Raw genomic sequence first — 17070 nt, 5'->3', positions numbered from 1 at the left:
CCTCAAAAGACACTCTTCAAAGAACCATTTGTGACGCTAACGCTGTGTAACATGAATAAATGGAAAAGCAAGAGGACCATGAGACTTCATTATACTTTCAGGTATTTATGGACAAAGCGTTGAGATGAAGTCTGGTTTAGAGTGGAGGTGGCCAGTCTGGCCTTTTACATTTTTTTTTATTGGCAAATTGTAAAAATAAAACTAAACACAAACTCGTGAATTGAGTAAATTAATTGAGTAAAACATTAATTATTCATTCATTTTCTACCGCTTTTTCCTCACGAGAGACAGCTATACCAGCTGACTTCAGGCGAGAGGCGGGGTACACCCTGGACTGGTTGCCAGCCAATCACAGGGCACATATAGACAAACAACCATTCACACTCACATTCATACCTATGGACAATTTGGAGTCGTCAATTAACCTAGCATGTTTTTGGAATGTGGGAGAAAAACCCGGAGTACCCGGAGAAAACACACGCATTCACGGGGAGAACATGCAAACTCCACACAGAGATGGTCGAGGGTGGAATTGAACCCTGGTCTCCCATCTGTGAGGCCTACGCGCTAACCACTCGTCCGCCGTGCCGCCCAACATTAATTAATGAAATCATGAATTAGAACATGAATTAAACATTATTAAACCCGGTCCAGGGTGTGCCTCACCTCTCGCCCGAAGTCAGCTGGGATAGGCTCCAGCACACCCCCGTGACCCTAATGAGGACAAGCAATTGGCCTATAGCCATCATTGTACTTTTGTTCAGGTCTTCTATGAACTGTAGATAATGATACTGTCATTCATATGCACTCCTCGTGGGACAAAAACGAGCTCCCAACTAACAACATTGCTTGTTTTAAAAACCCAGTGCCTCTGTTTGGCAATTGGCCTATAGCCATCATTGTACTTTTGTTCAGGTCTTCTATGAACTGTAGATAATGATACTGCCATTCATATGCACTCCTCGTGGGACAAAAACGAGCTCCCAACTAACAACATTGCTTGTTTTGACAATTTGGAGTGGCCAATTAACCTAGCATGTTTTTGGAATGTGGGAGGAAACCGGAGTACCTGGAGAAAACCCACGCATGCACGGGAGAACATGCAAACTCCACACAGAGACGGCCGAGGGTGGAATTGAACCCTGGTCTCCTAGCTGTGAGGTCTACGCGCTAACCACTCGACCGCCGTGCCGTTCTGGAAATACATACATATCAGTAGAAATCGGGGGTTCAATATCTTGCAAAGTAAACCCAAGAGGAAGTAGATGTGCATTTATTGCGCCGGTCAGATGGAGCCTACAACAGAAGTAGACAAGACTGTTGACTGCCACCCCAAGTAAAGAGTACATATTGCTGGGAGAAGAGAGAGGAAAAGGAGTGGTGTAAATCTGATGTGTCAGATTAGGCCGCGCACGTCAGGCTGGGTTTCATGCTACATCAACACATGATGGAACACCCCGACCGCTTTCATGGATGTCACAGGAGTAATAACCCTAATGGACAATGTGACACATTCTTCACATCCGCGGAGAAGGAGACCAGAAGAAACCAGGTGCTGTTTCTTGTTAGCGGAGAAAGCAGGGCACACAAATCAATGTGGCGTACTGAAGCAGGTACGGCTTTCCGGTCTCCATCTGTCTGCTTACATCACAGCACAAGTATGTAAACATTGCTCATCCCTCGGTTCCTCCCATCCTCGTATGACAGAGCCCAAATCAGTCCATCATATTACGTGCCAGCACATATTAAAGATGAAGGTGAGTTGAGCTTAAAAAAAACATCTTCAGGCATAATTCTGTCAGCAAGGACTTCAACACCAGTCATCATCCACATTAAGTCAACAGATGTATGAGGGAAGACGCCTTCATGCTAAGCGTTCATGGCATTCTCGGTACTAACGTATTACGTGAATATAGTCGAACCCCTTTAAATCGACATTCTATAGATTGACTGACTCACGTTGACATAACGGAAAAATATCCGTCGCTTGCACATTTACTTGTGACTTTTCTAGATGCATAACATCAATTTGAAAATATGACAGGACAAATGTATTTATTAAACAATCATAAAATAATGCAGGTATGTTTTGTCCCACAACTTGATGCTAAACAATACGGTCAACATTTCCGAGCCATAATTATATAAAATAATATGTACTATCTTAATAATGCAGTATTTCCTTTATTATAGCAATTCATACAGTCAGCAATCAGCAGCATTTTATGGAAATGCTGACTGTATTAAAGAGCGGCATTTCTTTTGACTTTATTTACTTTATCGATCAAATGTTACAGTAAATGTTGACTGTCAGGAATAAGGCTAATAATGCAGTATTTCCTTCATTATGTGACATGTATTTTCTCACAGGCAATTCGTACAATCAGCAGCATTTCTTTTGACTTTATTTACTTTATCGATCAAATGTCACAGTAAATATTGAGTGTCAGGACAAAGGCTAATAATGCAGTATTTCCTTTATTATGTGCCATGTATTTTCTCACAGGCAATTCATACAGTCAGCAATTAGCAGCATTTCTGGAAATGCTGACTGCATTAAAGAGCGGCATTTCTTTTGACTTTATTTACTTTACCGATCAAATGTCACAGTAAATATTGAGTGTCAGGACAAAGGCTAATAATGCAGTATTTCCTTTGTTACGTGACATGTATTTTCTCACAGGCAATTCATACAGTCAGCAATCAGCAGCATTTCTGGAAATGCTGGCTGCATTAAAGAGCAGCATTTCTTTTGACTTTTTTGACTGTTCCACTCTGTGTGTGTGTGTGTATATGCTCGTGGCCCCAATTAGAGACAAAGTGACTGTACGGATGACCAGAGGTCTCACTCTGTTCACCGTTGAACAAGAGATGACATGACAAGAGATCTCACGGAACCGGCCGACTTGACTGGAGGTTCAGTATTTCTATTGTGCTGTGATGCAGTGATTGATGATAATGAAACAAATATTATCATGATCATGACACCCTGCTGTTTCTCACAGGACCTCAAGGGTCCAGTGAGTTAAAAAAAAAAAAAAACCTTATCAAGAGTGCATGTTCCAAGAGGGGTCTTGGAATGGCCCTGTAGCAGGCTATAAAGCACAGTCACACATGTACGAGCACACACAAACACAGCCTGCTAGATGTCACTTCAGAGAAAGGACAGATAAGCAGGAGAGGGGCGCTGTCAATGGTAGAGAAGTCACATATGCTCAGTGGATTTTCTGGCAGCTTTACACCATTCGGCTCTGGCAGAGGGGAGAAAAACACTCCTGATAGTGTGTCTGAAGAAGTAAATGTTGCCCGGCAACAAGGCAAGAAGTATACATAGTGCAGAAAATCAACAAACTTTGATCAAGTCTGAATTTTATGAGTCTATGGAAAAAAAAAAAAGCTCAATTTGCTTTAAAGCAGGGGTCTCAAACTCAATTTACCTGGGGGCCACTGGAGCTACGGTCTGGGCAAGGCTGGGCCGCATCAGGATTTCAAAAAAAAAAAAAAAGCATTTATTTTGGTTCCGATTTTCTATAATAAAAGCTCTGATAAAAAATTCCACTGTTCTCAAATAACTAAAAAAAGTTTCTGCACAAAATAAGATGAAAAATAAATAAACAAATCAAGAATAAAGAATATCAATCAATCAGTCATAAATAAATATAATAATAATAATAATAAAACCACAAATAATAAAAACTTAATTAACCACATATAGTTGGTGGGTAGACAAATTATTTTTTTCAGATTAAAATGAACAAAGCATTATTAGAGCCCTGTAGACATGACAAAACACGACTATAGTCACATTTATACTCTTTTTATTTACAACATATTGCGCAACTGCAGGGTCTTGTGACACATGCTAACTCGCAAACTAGAGCGCTAGCGACCTAAACGGTAGCCTTCAAGTTATTTCCTTTAAACTTAAATAACCAAAAACTTACCACTTCCACACGGATAGGGAGGATAACTATTAACAGTTATTTAACCTTTAACATGAACATTAATCAAACGTAATAATTTTTTCTGGGTACATGATACCATACAGCATCCATATCAAACTTGCGCGGGCCGCACTAACATTAAACTTTCATATCAAGGCGAGGGCCTCAAACTAGTGTCCTGCGGGCCACATTTGGCCACGGGCCGCATGTTTGAGACCCCTGCTTTAAAGTATGTCATGTGATGGTGACACGTCTTATGTCTTATAAAATGAAAGAAATTAAGAGATGCTGCACTGGTCATCTCTTCAAACAGGAATATGAACATGAGCGGAGATTTGGACGCTACGGTGGAATGAGAGTGGGCAGCAGGGCTGAACAGGCTGTTCTCTCCATGCTGCATGTAAACACTCGCCAAAGCGCGGGTCTGACCCATGCATAAAACATCACAAGCAATTCAAGAATGCTCATAATATACAAGACCTTCACAATGCCTACTTGTCATAATTTGGAGAAAAAAAAACGCGTAAAACATGAATATTACATAATATATGAAGACAACATACTAGGACTGGTTAATAATTCACTTTGTAGTTTGTGATTAATTAATAAGGGCGGCCATTTGGATGCACAAAGGAGGCGACTGCTGAGGGCAAATGATGGTTGTGAAAGTGGATATTCATTTTTAGGGTCTCTTACATAATAATGGTACTTGAATTCAAGTGATCGCACGCTAAAACAGTCTCACTCCAGTGGTGACCTTCCTTAAAAGACAAAGAAATCAGCTCCATTATTCTGAAAGAATTAGTCATTTTTGTCAAGATTTCCACATTGAATCACGAGGAGTTGAATGGTCACTTCTACGTGCTTCCTGTAAATGACAGCATAAGAAACATCCTCCCGAATGAAATATTTCTTGTTTTAAAACTACAAAGAGAAAGCAATTAGGGGAGGGCGTATAATACTTGACTGTGAGGAATGATTGGCTGATTCTTCAATGAAACAACTGAGGTAAAAAGGAGTACACGACTTGTTTGCAACATCAGAGGTTCTAACTAAAACTATCTTGTGGTCCAAAGAACAACATGACGAGCTATGAAGGGAAATTTTAACGTTTTTAACGTAATTTTAACACACACAGAAATGGCTCATGGTGTTATATTCATTTAAAAATGCTTATTTTCATGTAATATGACTTTTTTTTTTCTCCCCGTGCATGCGTGGGTTTTCTCCGGGTACTCCGTTTTCTTCCTCCCACATTCCAAAAACATGCTAGGTTAATTAGCCACTCCAAATTGTCCATAGGTATGAATGTGAGTGTGAATGGTTGTTTGTCTATATGTGCCCTGTGATTGGCTGGCCACCAGTCCAGGGTGTACCCCGCCTCTCGCCCCGAAGACAGCTGGGATAGGCTCCAGCATACAACCGATTTTTGAAATCCATTAAAGTAATGTTCTTTTTGTCCTTTGTGGTCAGAACCAAGCATGTGATATTTGATAGGATCGATGTTACTGCAATTTCACCAAGATTAATAAGAAACGAGATACTGAAGCCCAAATACTAACAGCCTAGCAAGAAGCTTTGAGGTCGGAATATGATCAGGTCAGGTCAGATGCTATCTCGTATGCTCAAAAGCTTTAGTTTCATGATCACTTGTGCAACATTAGGTGATGTTCTATAGTTTAGTAACTACAGGCATGATTGCACAGTCAAATATCAGTAAAATATGCCCGTCTTATTCTCATAGCATTGATGTGTATTGTATACCTAAGGTCTCTTATAAAACATACTGAATGACTCCAGGCTTTCTTTCTGTAACCTGCTTCCCACTTTGCCCCTCTTGAGTGTCCTTCGCTTAAACACTTCAATTATTCAGACTCACTTTAAAGTATCAGAATGTCTTTTGTCCATAATTTGATCATTCAAATTAATGCAGACTAAATGATTTGTGTGTTACTGCATTGGTAGTACAGATGTCCCGATTAGCACTTTTGGCTTCAGATCCAATCTGAGTCCAATATGACATATGATACCATAAGAAAGATTGGATTCTCATTTTTCATCAGAAAAAAAGTTTGTTTCTACCAAAAAAAAATGTCATTCATTCATTTTCTACCGCTTTTTCCTCACAAGGGTCGCAGGGGTGCTGGAGCCTATCCCAGCTGTCTTCGGACGAGAGACGGGGTACACCCTAGACTGGTGGCCAGCCAATCACAGGGCACATATAGACAAACAACCATTCACACTCACATTCATACCTATGGACAATTTGGAGTGGCTAATTAACCCCTCCTCGCAGCGGGTGCTGGAGCCTATCCCAGGCGGGGTACACCCTGGACTGGTGGCCAGCCAATCACAGGGCACATATAGACAAACAACCATTCACACTCACATTCATACCTATGGACAATTTGGAGTGGCTAATTAACCTAGCATGTTTTTGGAATGTGGGAGGAAACCAGAGTACCCGGAGAAAACCCACGCATGCATGAAGAACATACAAACTCCACACAGAGATGGCTGAGGGTGGGATTGAACGCGGGTCTGTCTCCTAGTTGTGAGGTCTGCACGCTAACCACCCGATCACCGTGCAGCCTGATATAATTCATTAATTCATTCATTTTCTACCACTTGTCCTCACGAGGGTCCCGGGGGTGCCAGAGCCTATCCCAGCTGTCTTCGGGCGAAGAGGCAGGGTACACCCTGGACTGGTGGCCAGCCAATCACAGGGCACATATAGACAAACAACCATTCACACTCACATTCATACCTATGGACAATTTGGAGTTGCCAATTAACCTAGCATGTTTTTGGAATGTGGGAGGAAACCGGAGTACCCGGAAAAAAACCCACGCATGCACGGGGAGAACATGCAAATTCCACACAGAGATAGCCGAGGGTGGAATTGAACCCTGGTCTCCTCGCTGTGAGGTCTAACCACTAGACCGCCGTGCCGCCCACTTTGTGATTCACATTCCCCAATAAGTTCTTGATGATTCCTGACACTGCACAAGGCAGGAGATTAAGAGAAAGAGGCGGATCACAGGGCAGCAGCGTGCAACACACCCGGGAAGCTAGTCGAGTGTTAGCGTAGATAAGCTGTAAAATGTGTGTGTGTGTGTGTGTGTGTGTGTATGCATGCATGCCGTGGTTGCAGGTGTACCACACGTTGGTTTCCATGGCATTCTGTGTGACTTGATGCATGGAAGATGCTCTTTGACAAGTTCAGCTGCGTCTCTCCATGCTGTCACTCATCACAGGAAGTGTGTGTCTGTCAACAGACGTGATGAAATAGCGAGGATCCTCGGCATGTAATCGAGTTAGCGACGATGCCTGTTTTTGCAGCCGCCTGATCCGCATTGACGTGTACGTAGCGTGTCCACACCACAGATACTGCACATTTAGCTCTTCCTGCGTCAGTTCCCTGACATTATATTTGTGACTCATTTGCATAACCACGTGACGTCCTTAATTGCTAAGTTATGCTAATATTGCTTGATTCCGGCCTTAGTGTTTTTTTCTCCCCCAATGATGGCACCCGAAGGTCAACTGAAGTAAAGCTAAGTACTGAAGTACAAGGACCAAAGTATCAGGGACTCTTAAGGAGGTCAAACAAAGCAAGTGACTCCATCTGATGAATAAACATTTGTCTCTTAACAACAGTGTATTCACTTTGAAAACTAATTAGTAGATTTCATGGTTAAATAATCGTTAAAGTGATCCTCAGATGGCGGCTGAAGTGTCATTAAATCTAATAATAGGCACATTTGTTTACATGAACTCAGCATGGTAACATTGATATTGAATACAATATCTTGGATTAGGATTGTACCATTCATTTACCATTAATCAAGGATCTTACGGACAAGAACCACCAGGTTCAGGAACAGCTTTTTCCCAACAGCTGTCTCCTTGTTGAACTCTGCCCCCCATTGCCCACCCCTTCCACTTCTTACACCCCGCCACCCTCCGCTGAACTCTGCCCCCCCAAACACTTCATTGCACTATTGTACATATTACTGTTATATCTTGTTGCATTCATAGATCATACTGTTTATAATTTATATAATCTGCAATAGACCAGGGTTCAATTCCACCCACGGCCATCTCTGTGTGGAGTTTGCATGTTCTCCCCGTGCATGCGTGGGTTTCCTCCGGGTACTCCGGTTTCCTCCCACATTCCAATGTTGGTTGTCATTGTCACACATTGTCCATAGGTATGAATGTGAGTGTGAATGGTTGTTTGTCTATATGTGCCCTGTGATTGGCTGGCGACCAGTCCAGGGTGTACCCCGCCTCTCGCCCGAAGTCAGCTGGGATAGGCTCCAGCACCCTCGTGAGGAAAAGCGGTAGAAAATGAATGAATGAATGAATAATCTGCAATAGCCATACTATAATCACTTACTATATCCCCATATATATATCCACACTGTATCATAGTCACTTCATTGCAATACTGTATATAGTACTGTTATATATTGTCACATCCATACTGTGCATACTGTTTATAATCTGCAATAGCCATATTATAGTCATTTATATCCTCACTGTATTATAGTCACAGCCTGTTTTTTCTACATTTACTTACTACTAAGGTACTTATAAAATTGCACTTCTGGTTGGACGCTACGTGCATTTTGTTGCCCTGTACAAGTGACATGAGCAATAACAATAAAGTTTAATCTAATCTAATCTAATCTAATCTAATCTAATTTGATCAATGAAAAGTGTTAAAGAAATAATCTCTGTAGTACGCTGGAAGAGGAAGAGGTGAGATAAATCATTGCTGTAGGTGGAGGGGTTTTTGTTTTTGTAGAAACATAGAAGAGGAAGAGGAAGAGACCGAGGGGGCTTGTAAGGTCTTACATCAAAATAAAATACAATTCAAAGGCAGAGGCAAACAAAAAGAGGTGGTTTATACAATATATGGACTCTTATGCAAAACAGCAGCAGGAAGTGGAGGGAGGCTAGTTTCCAAAAAAAAAAAACAAAAAAACATAGCAAATAAAAAAAACTGAAGAGCACAGCACTGAATGCATTACCGTGACTAGACAGCAGATTGACAGTCTGTGCAAAGAAATAGTGGATGAAGAATAACACAGCCACAGGTGGGGAGAACATAAGGGAAGGGTATGGCAGCTCATTGGCTAGAAAAGGGGCCTATTTTCTGGTTCCTTTTGCAGAACACCTACATTTTTTGTTAAATATATGAGACTCTCTGTAAATCCAACGGTGATTGGATGAGCAAGGGAAAGGTAGCGTACCTGCGTGCAATAAACTGCTATTACTACGAAATGTCTGTTTTCCGCCGCGGTAAAATAATAATAAATGCCAAAAATGAAATATCACAGAAGAAAATAGAGCGTTTAATTCCGCATGGACAGGTTCCTTTGTCTTCTTTGCCAACGATACTGGCTTACATGTATGCAGGGGGCAGACTTACTATTAACAAATTGCAAGGTTTATATATAAAACCTTTGTGTAAAAATTACAAATAAACAAGGGAAGGTGATAACTTGGATTTGACCGTTTTTTAACCGAATTTAACCGAATTTAATTTGCTAATTTTTATACAAGAGCAAGTTTGAGATCATACAGCTAGTAGGACACAAGGAACCGATCTGGTGTTTTGGAACTCAGCAGCATCTTGAGAAAAATAAAGAAAAATATCATTCTCAGACGGGGCTGCACGGCGGGTCAAGTGGTTAACGCGCAGACCTCACAGCTAGGAGAACCAGAGTTCAGTTCCACTTTCGGCCATCTCTGTGTGAAGTTTGCATGTTCTGCCCGTGCATGCGTGGGTTTTTTCCGGGTACTCCGGTTTCCTCCCACATTCCAAAAACATGCTAGGTTAATTAGCGACTCCAAATTGTCCATAGGTATGAATGTGAGTGTGAATGGTTGTTTGTCTATATGTGCCCTGTGATTGGCTATGCCACCAGTCCAGGGTGTACCCCGCCTCTCGTCCGAAGACAGCTGGGATAGGCTCCAGCACCCTTGTGAGGATAAGCGGTAGAAAATGAATGAATGAATGAAATTGGCAATCTGGAAATTTGACTGGATCTGTGTGTGAAAGAGGCTTACGTATTTCAATTATTTTATTTATGTTGACTAGGAAAAATGTGAGCTGGCGTGGTGTTAGCGTGGTTAGCATGGTTAGCGTTCTGGACTTCATAAGAAAAATGTGCGCTGCCGTGGTGTTAGCGTGGTTAGCATGGTTAGCGTTCTGGACTTCATAAGAAAAATGCGAGCTGCCGTGGTGTTAGCGTGGTTAGCATGGTTAGCGTTCTGGACTTCATAAGAAAAATGTGAGCTGCCATGGTGTTAGCGTGGTTAGCGTGGTTAGCATGGTTAGCGTTCTGGACTTCATAAGAAAAATTTGAGCTGCCGTGGTGTTAGCGTGGTTAGCATGGTTAGCGTTCTGGACTTCAACGCCCCAGGCGTCTTGTCAAAACGAAGTCAACAGAAGGTACATTTTGGGTGGGTTTCACCATCTGACTTGGCTTATTCTGTCCAGAAGCAGGTAGCATTTCTGCTTTGAAATGTAGCCTGAGAGCAAAAAAAAATGCAAGTTCGTTTTCTCCACCAAGATTGCTGACTTTCAAGAGACGCTGCAAACCAATAATTCCCACAAACCTCCTGTGTAATGGCTTTTAGGGTGGCTTTCAAGGACACAATGACTGTAGCCGTCTAGGTCCCTGGATAGACATTTGCAATCCGTCTTCACCCAGACACACGTATTGGAAGCAAAAATAAAATACATACGCAATACACAACGGACACGCATGCTTATCTCAGCATTTAGTTTGGTTTCCAGCCATGAAAGTGCAGCGTCTTTGAAGGTGGCAAGATTGACCACAGCTTTCGGCTATGGTGGCCTCAAACCCATCCAACCAAAGCATCCAGGTCAGAACCAAATTAAGGTTGCAGGGAGTCATGGAAGGACAGCATAAAGGAAGAGAAAAGACGGAACGGGAGCATAGCCATTCTGCTGGAGGAGGTGAAGAACCGTGTGAACTGGCCCCATGATGACCGTGTGTATGTGTCATACTGTAAAAAACCATAAAAATGAGAAACTACAAATACACCTCACGTTTACAATCACCTGCTCGGTGCTGATTTATATCTTCTATAGATCATTGTTTCACTGAGGTGCATGGAAATGTTCACAACTTTCTATCTTTTTAATGGCAAAGCGCTGGGCTGTAATAAAGCTCCTGAGCTTCTTTGGCATGATGTTACATATGGATTATTCCATGGCATTAACTTAGGGACATATTTTATTACTCACGGTGAAACTATTTTCCCTTAACTCCCAAAGCACCCGCAAAAAAATCATATTATCTTGAGTAGTTATGGTTTAACTTTATGCTACTAATATTTTTCCTCATAATACCACATTATTCTTGTGAAATTGTGACATTTACTCATAATATTTTGATTTTATTCTTCTAAGATGACAAATTCTTGTCGAATTGTGACGTTTTCTCATAATATTTTGATTTTATTCTTCTAACATTACTAATTCTTGTCAAATTGTGACATGTTCTCATAATATTTAGATTTTATTCTTCTACGATTACTACTGATTTTTACATTTTTTTTTTCTTTTTAGTTTTCCTGTTACATAATATGTGCAGAATATATTAATGTACTGTAGGGGAATAAAAAGCTGCACTTTGGACACTACTGATTTAAGTGAAAAAACTACTTGATGAGGATATACATTACATTCCATATTTGTACCATAAAAACTGTTCAATATTTAAGTGAAAAAAACTACTTGATGAGGATATACATTACATTCCATATTTGTACCATAAAAACTGTTCATTATTTAAGTGAAAAAAACTACTTGATGAGGATATAAATTACATTCCATATTCGTATCATAAAAACTGTTCAATATTTAAGTGAAAAAAACTACTTGATGAGGATAGTAAATTACATTCCATATTCATACCACAAAAACTATTCAAGATTTAAGTGAAAAAAAAACTACTTGATGAGGATATAAATTACATTCCATATTCGTACCATAAAAACTGTTCAAGACAAACAGTGTTAAAAGTATGAAAAAAGTTCATCCAAAAATGTTCCTTACCCGTTCCGGCTCCAGAAAAGGGGTACCCACCTTGTTCCCAATTGCTTTCTTTGGTGGGAAGTTGAACGCGTCCACCTGTGGAAACTGGGATCTCAGGTGGTTGTGAAGTTCCCTAAACTCGGTGTAGCGTCTGTACACGTTCCACTCGTTGTCCAGGATGCGGATATAAACCTACAAAATAGACAACATAGGATAAATAAATACAAATAAAAACCACCTTGATATAAAACTGATGGGAAATACATTATTATTTTTTTTTTGCAGGTGATAATATACTTGTCATTAAGCTCTCAGATGGCCTTGCAGAAGCTTAGTGTCATCCTGGTAAATGTGTATTTTCACTAACATAATGCCATACAGAGATAGAGTCTTTGGATGTGACAGCGCTGCCACCATTTCCATGCACCATTAGCTGCTTTATTCACACTCACAAAAGAGAGAGAGCGGAGAGAGGGGAGAAGATGAGCCTATCAACCCCCCCATACACACACACACACATGAAAAAAAAAAAGAAAAAACAGAAAAGATGAAGAAGGAAAACAGGGAGAAAAAGCTGAATGTTTTTTTTTCAATTCAATTTCAATAGGACAAAAATTGCAAAGGTTCGAGACAGCATCTATCGTGACCGACATTAGTCCCCAACTTGTTAAATAAAAAAAATAAAAAAACATTTATCATTCACGCTGAATAATGAATTAAATTCATTCTTTTTAAGAGAAAAACCGCAGTGCACGACTTGGCTTCAACCAGGATTAATGCTATGGGAAGCTGAGCTACATCCATACGGACTGCGAATCAAGAGCCCGTCGGATCTACTCTGACCCCACACACCCCCAGCATGGACTGTTTTCTCGCCTGGCATCGGGGAGACGGCTCTGCAGCATCCGCTGTGGAACAACCAGGTTTGGAGACAGCTACAGTAAACCTCGGATATATCGGATTCAATTGTTCCCACTGGTTTTGTCCGATATAAGCAAAATCCGTTATATGCGTATACCGGAAAATGTCCGTTTTACGCATATATCGGATTTATATCCGGTATATGCGTAAATCGGATTTTATCCGTTATAAAAAGGCACTTCCTTGACTATGTTTCCAATGTACCTGGACGCGCAGGCAACGCTGCAAATGACGTCGTATAGCGGCCTGTCACAATTCGCCGAATCGGAGCGCCACGATGCGGCCATCCGATATATGCGAGGGAAATTTAATGGAAATGCATTGGAACGGGACTGGAGATTTTGTCCGAAATAGGCGAAATCCGTTATAAAAAATCTGATATATGTGTGTACCCCACCTCTGGTCCAAAGACACCTGGGATAGGCTCCAGCACCCACTACGACCCTCAAATGAATGTCCGATATTGGCTTTTTTGATGATATTCCCAACTCTCAAGTTCCGATACCGATGCCCTTGGTTTTGCTGCAATAAGACAAGCTAGTGATTTCCTGAAGGAATGACTAAATTGTTGAACTGTGTAATTTGTTTGGCTGTTTCAGCGCTACGAGCCCAATGACTTTCCTGATTAAGAGTGAATCTGATTAATTACCACGCCCTTTGGGCCGTACCTAATTTCCGCAACCTGAGAAAAAGCTGTTGGAGATTTCCAATCAATTTGTCCCATGGGAATTAATGGAAATAAAAATAATCCAGCCCAGGGTTAATTGTTGCCATTTTACCAAGATTGTACCATTTTGACAACATGAAGGGGGGTGGCGTGTGTTTGTGTGCGAATCTTGAAGTTTTATTAGAAGTTCACTTGGAACTAAAACAGAACACAGCAAGGACAGAAGAATGGCGATGAGAACTTATTTCAGTCCAAAAAAACAAGGAGTTGAAGTACTGACCAGATCGAACACCATGAAATACAGCAACAAAGGCCAAAAGAAAGAAAAAAAAAAACCAATTTCTCTCGCAGTACTTCTCTTTCCATAAAGTACAGCCATCAATACGACAGACACTAACTTTTTTACCACTCAAGGCTCAGCAGGTTCTGTAAGACCAGATATGTGAACCAGGTACGGGCGTCGAGGCTGGAGGCTACATCAAAACCACTCAAACTTTTATCTTCGCCTTTAACGTTATTTTTGCTGTCTCATCTTATCTTGTCAACTACATCAGACTAAAAACTCATTCACTCGAGAAGGCACCTCTCCAGTGTCTTCCATCAGTCACTAACGAGTCCAGAGAATTAGCCATTTTAAGGAAAGCAGTGATGAAATGACTGAGATGAAGTGCGTCTTGGAGGGGGGTGATGTAAAGACTGAATTAGACAGAAAAGACAGAAGGGACGGCGAAGCTGAGTGATGAGAAGATTAAACATGCAACGTAAAGGCAGACAATTAGGGGTCCCAGACAGTAACAAGGACAAAAGGGAGAGCAGAGCAGATTGACAAATTACACTTCAGCTCAAGAGCTCATCACAAGTCTTGGAGGCTAAAACCGAAATATCGCCGCACTCTTATCACTAGGAAAAGTTGAGAATCGAACGAATTCCCATCTCACCTCCAACTGCTAACGACACACCGACGAAGGCTTTAGTGACGGCTGATTGACTGATGAGCTGACAGTGGGCACTCGAGTGGACTTTTATGGAGGATTCAAAACCAGGTGCACAGACAGTATTTCACATAAGTTAGTACACTCATCATTCATTCATTCATTCATTTTCTACTGCTTTTTCCTCATGCTGGAGCCTATCCCAGCTGTCTTTGGGCGAGACTGGGCGCCAGCCAATCACAGGGCACATATAGACAAACAACCATTCACACTCACATTCATACCTATGGACAATTTGGAGTAGCCGATTAACCTAGCATGTTTTTGGAATGTGGGAGGAAACCGGAGTACCCGGAGAAAACCCACCATTCCGAGGGTGGAATTGAACCTTCGTCTCCTAGCTGTGAGGTCTGCGCGCTAACCACTCGTCCGCCGTGCCGCCCTACACTCATCATTCATTCATTCATTTTCTACCACTTTTCCTCACGAGGGTCGCGGGGGTTGCTGGAACCTATCCCAGCTGTCTTCCGGCCAGAGGCGAGGTACACCCTGGACTGGTCGCCAGCCAATCACAGGGCACATATAGACAAACAACCATACACACTCACATTCATACCTATGGACAATTTGGAGTCGCCAATTAACCTAGCATGTTTTTGGAATGTGGGAGGAAACCGGAGTACCCGGAAAAAAACCCACGCATGCACGGGGAGAACATGTAAACTCCACACAGATATAACCAAGGGTGGAATTGAACGCTGGTCTCCTAGCTGTGAGGTCTGCGCGCTAACCACTCGACCGCCGTGCCGCCCTACACTCATCATTCATTCATTCATTCATTCATTCATTCATTTTCTACCGCTTTTCCTCACGAGGGTCGCGGGGGTGCTGGAGCCTATCCCAGCTGTCTTCGCGCCAGTGGACAATTTGGAGTCGCTAATTAACCTGGCATGTTTTTGGAATGTGGGAGGAAACCGAAGTACCCGTAAAAAACCACGCATGCACAGGGAGAACATGTAAACTCCACACAGATATAGCCGAGGGTGGAATTGAACGCTGGTCTCCTAGCTGTGAGGTCTGCGCGCTAACCACTCGACCGCCGTGCCGCCCTACACTCATCAATGTTATAAAAAAAAAACACTAGCAGTAAATCTTCTTAACCGACAATACTGAAACATTGAAACTACCCTCAGAGAACCACAGCTCCCCTGTGCCACCAGCACTCATGCAGCAGCAGACCATTAAGCTACTTACGCAATTATCTTAGTATCTTCAACTCACGCTGTTTACAACACAATAGCTGCGTGTTGCATAATTTTAAGTGGCTAGTAAATCGATACTACTATTCAAGCTGTACAACTCCAGCAGTTGGTGCATGATCATAACAATAACGTCTAATAAAAACATTGAAAAATGAATACCTCTCTACCAAAACTGCGCATTACCCTTTTAAAGGCAGAATTGAACACAGCACTTGTGACTTCCTCTGGATAAGAGCATTAAATTGAGTGCCCGAGGACACAATGTAAATGAGGCAATAGATGCGATGCCTTGGCACTATAAGTAGCAATACAAGCGTGCCTGCATGCCTTCCTCAGGATGTTTAATCTAAGACTGATGGATGCGAGACCAAGACGAGTGTAATTATCATCATCATCATCGTTGTAAAACATTCATCATTACCATCATCAACAGAACAGTTATCGTCCTTGTCACCAGTCTTCCATTATCAGAAGCATGATCACTCACATGCAGATCGACGCAAAAATAGGACGATGAGAAGAAGTTGCACTTCACAAAAAAAACAAAAAACACAACATTTCTGATAAAACATTCCACTGTTCTCAAATATCTTACTTTTTATTTTTCTACACAAAATAAGATGAAAAATAAATAAACAAATCAAGAATAAAGAAAATCAATCAATCAGTAATAAATAAATATAATTATAATAAAACGGCAAATAATAAAAACTTAAGAAACCACATATAGTTGGTGGGTAGACAAATTATTTTTTTCAGATTAAAATTAAAGCGTTATTAGAGCCCTGTAGACATGACAAAACACGACTATAGTCACATTTATACTCTTTTTTATTTACAACATATTGCGCAACTGCAGGGTCTTGAGACACATGCTAACTCGCAAACTAGAGCGCTAGCGACCTAAACGGTAGCTTTCAAGTTATTTCCTTTAAACTTAAATAGCAAAAAATTTACCACTTCCACATGTATAGGGAGGATAACTATTAACAGTTATTTAACCTTTAACATGAACATTAATCAAACGTAATAATTTTTTCTGGGTACATGATACCATACAGCATACTTTTTGGGGGAAAAGTTGATGTGGCCCAGCCTTGCCCAGACCCTAGCTCCAGTGGCCCCCAGGTAAATTGAGTTTGAGACCCCTGCTCTAAATCCAAAACAATACAGGAGCATCCGTGGGTTAAAATGATCCATAATCCTACCGAAACTAAGTTCTTTGTGTGTGTGCGAGATGATTTTTGTTTTAATTCGGCTGCTG

The 17070-nt window shown here is 41.3% G+C and overlaps 1 protein-coding gene across 1 annotated transcript in view; it reads right to left on the bottom strand.

Moving 5' to 3' along the window:
- The window catches only part of snx29 (sorting nexin 29), a 94988-nt gene that overhangs the window by 6963 nt on the left and 70955 nt on the right, over positions 1-17070 (bottom strand). The window contains exon 19 of the mRNA XM_058061693.1: positions 12076-12216. Within this exon, the coding sequence (XP_057917676.1) occupies positions 12076-12216 (141 nt within the window). The remainder of the gene's footprint in view (positions 1-12075; positions 12217-17070) is intronic.

The sequence above is a fragment of the Doryrhamphus excisus genome, chromosome 22, assembly GCF_030265055.1.
Source record: "Doryrhamphus excisus isolate RoL2022-K1 chromosome 22, RoL_Dexc_1.0, whole genome shotgun sequence".
Lineage (NCBI taxonomy): Eukaryota > Metazoa > Chordata > Actinopteri > Syngnathiformes > Syngnathidae > Doryrhamphus > Doryrhamphus excisus.
Note: the sequence above shows the minus strand (reverse complement) of the source record. Positions and strands in the feature narration are given on the sequence as shown.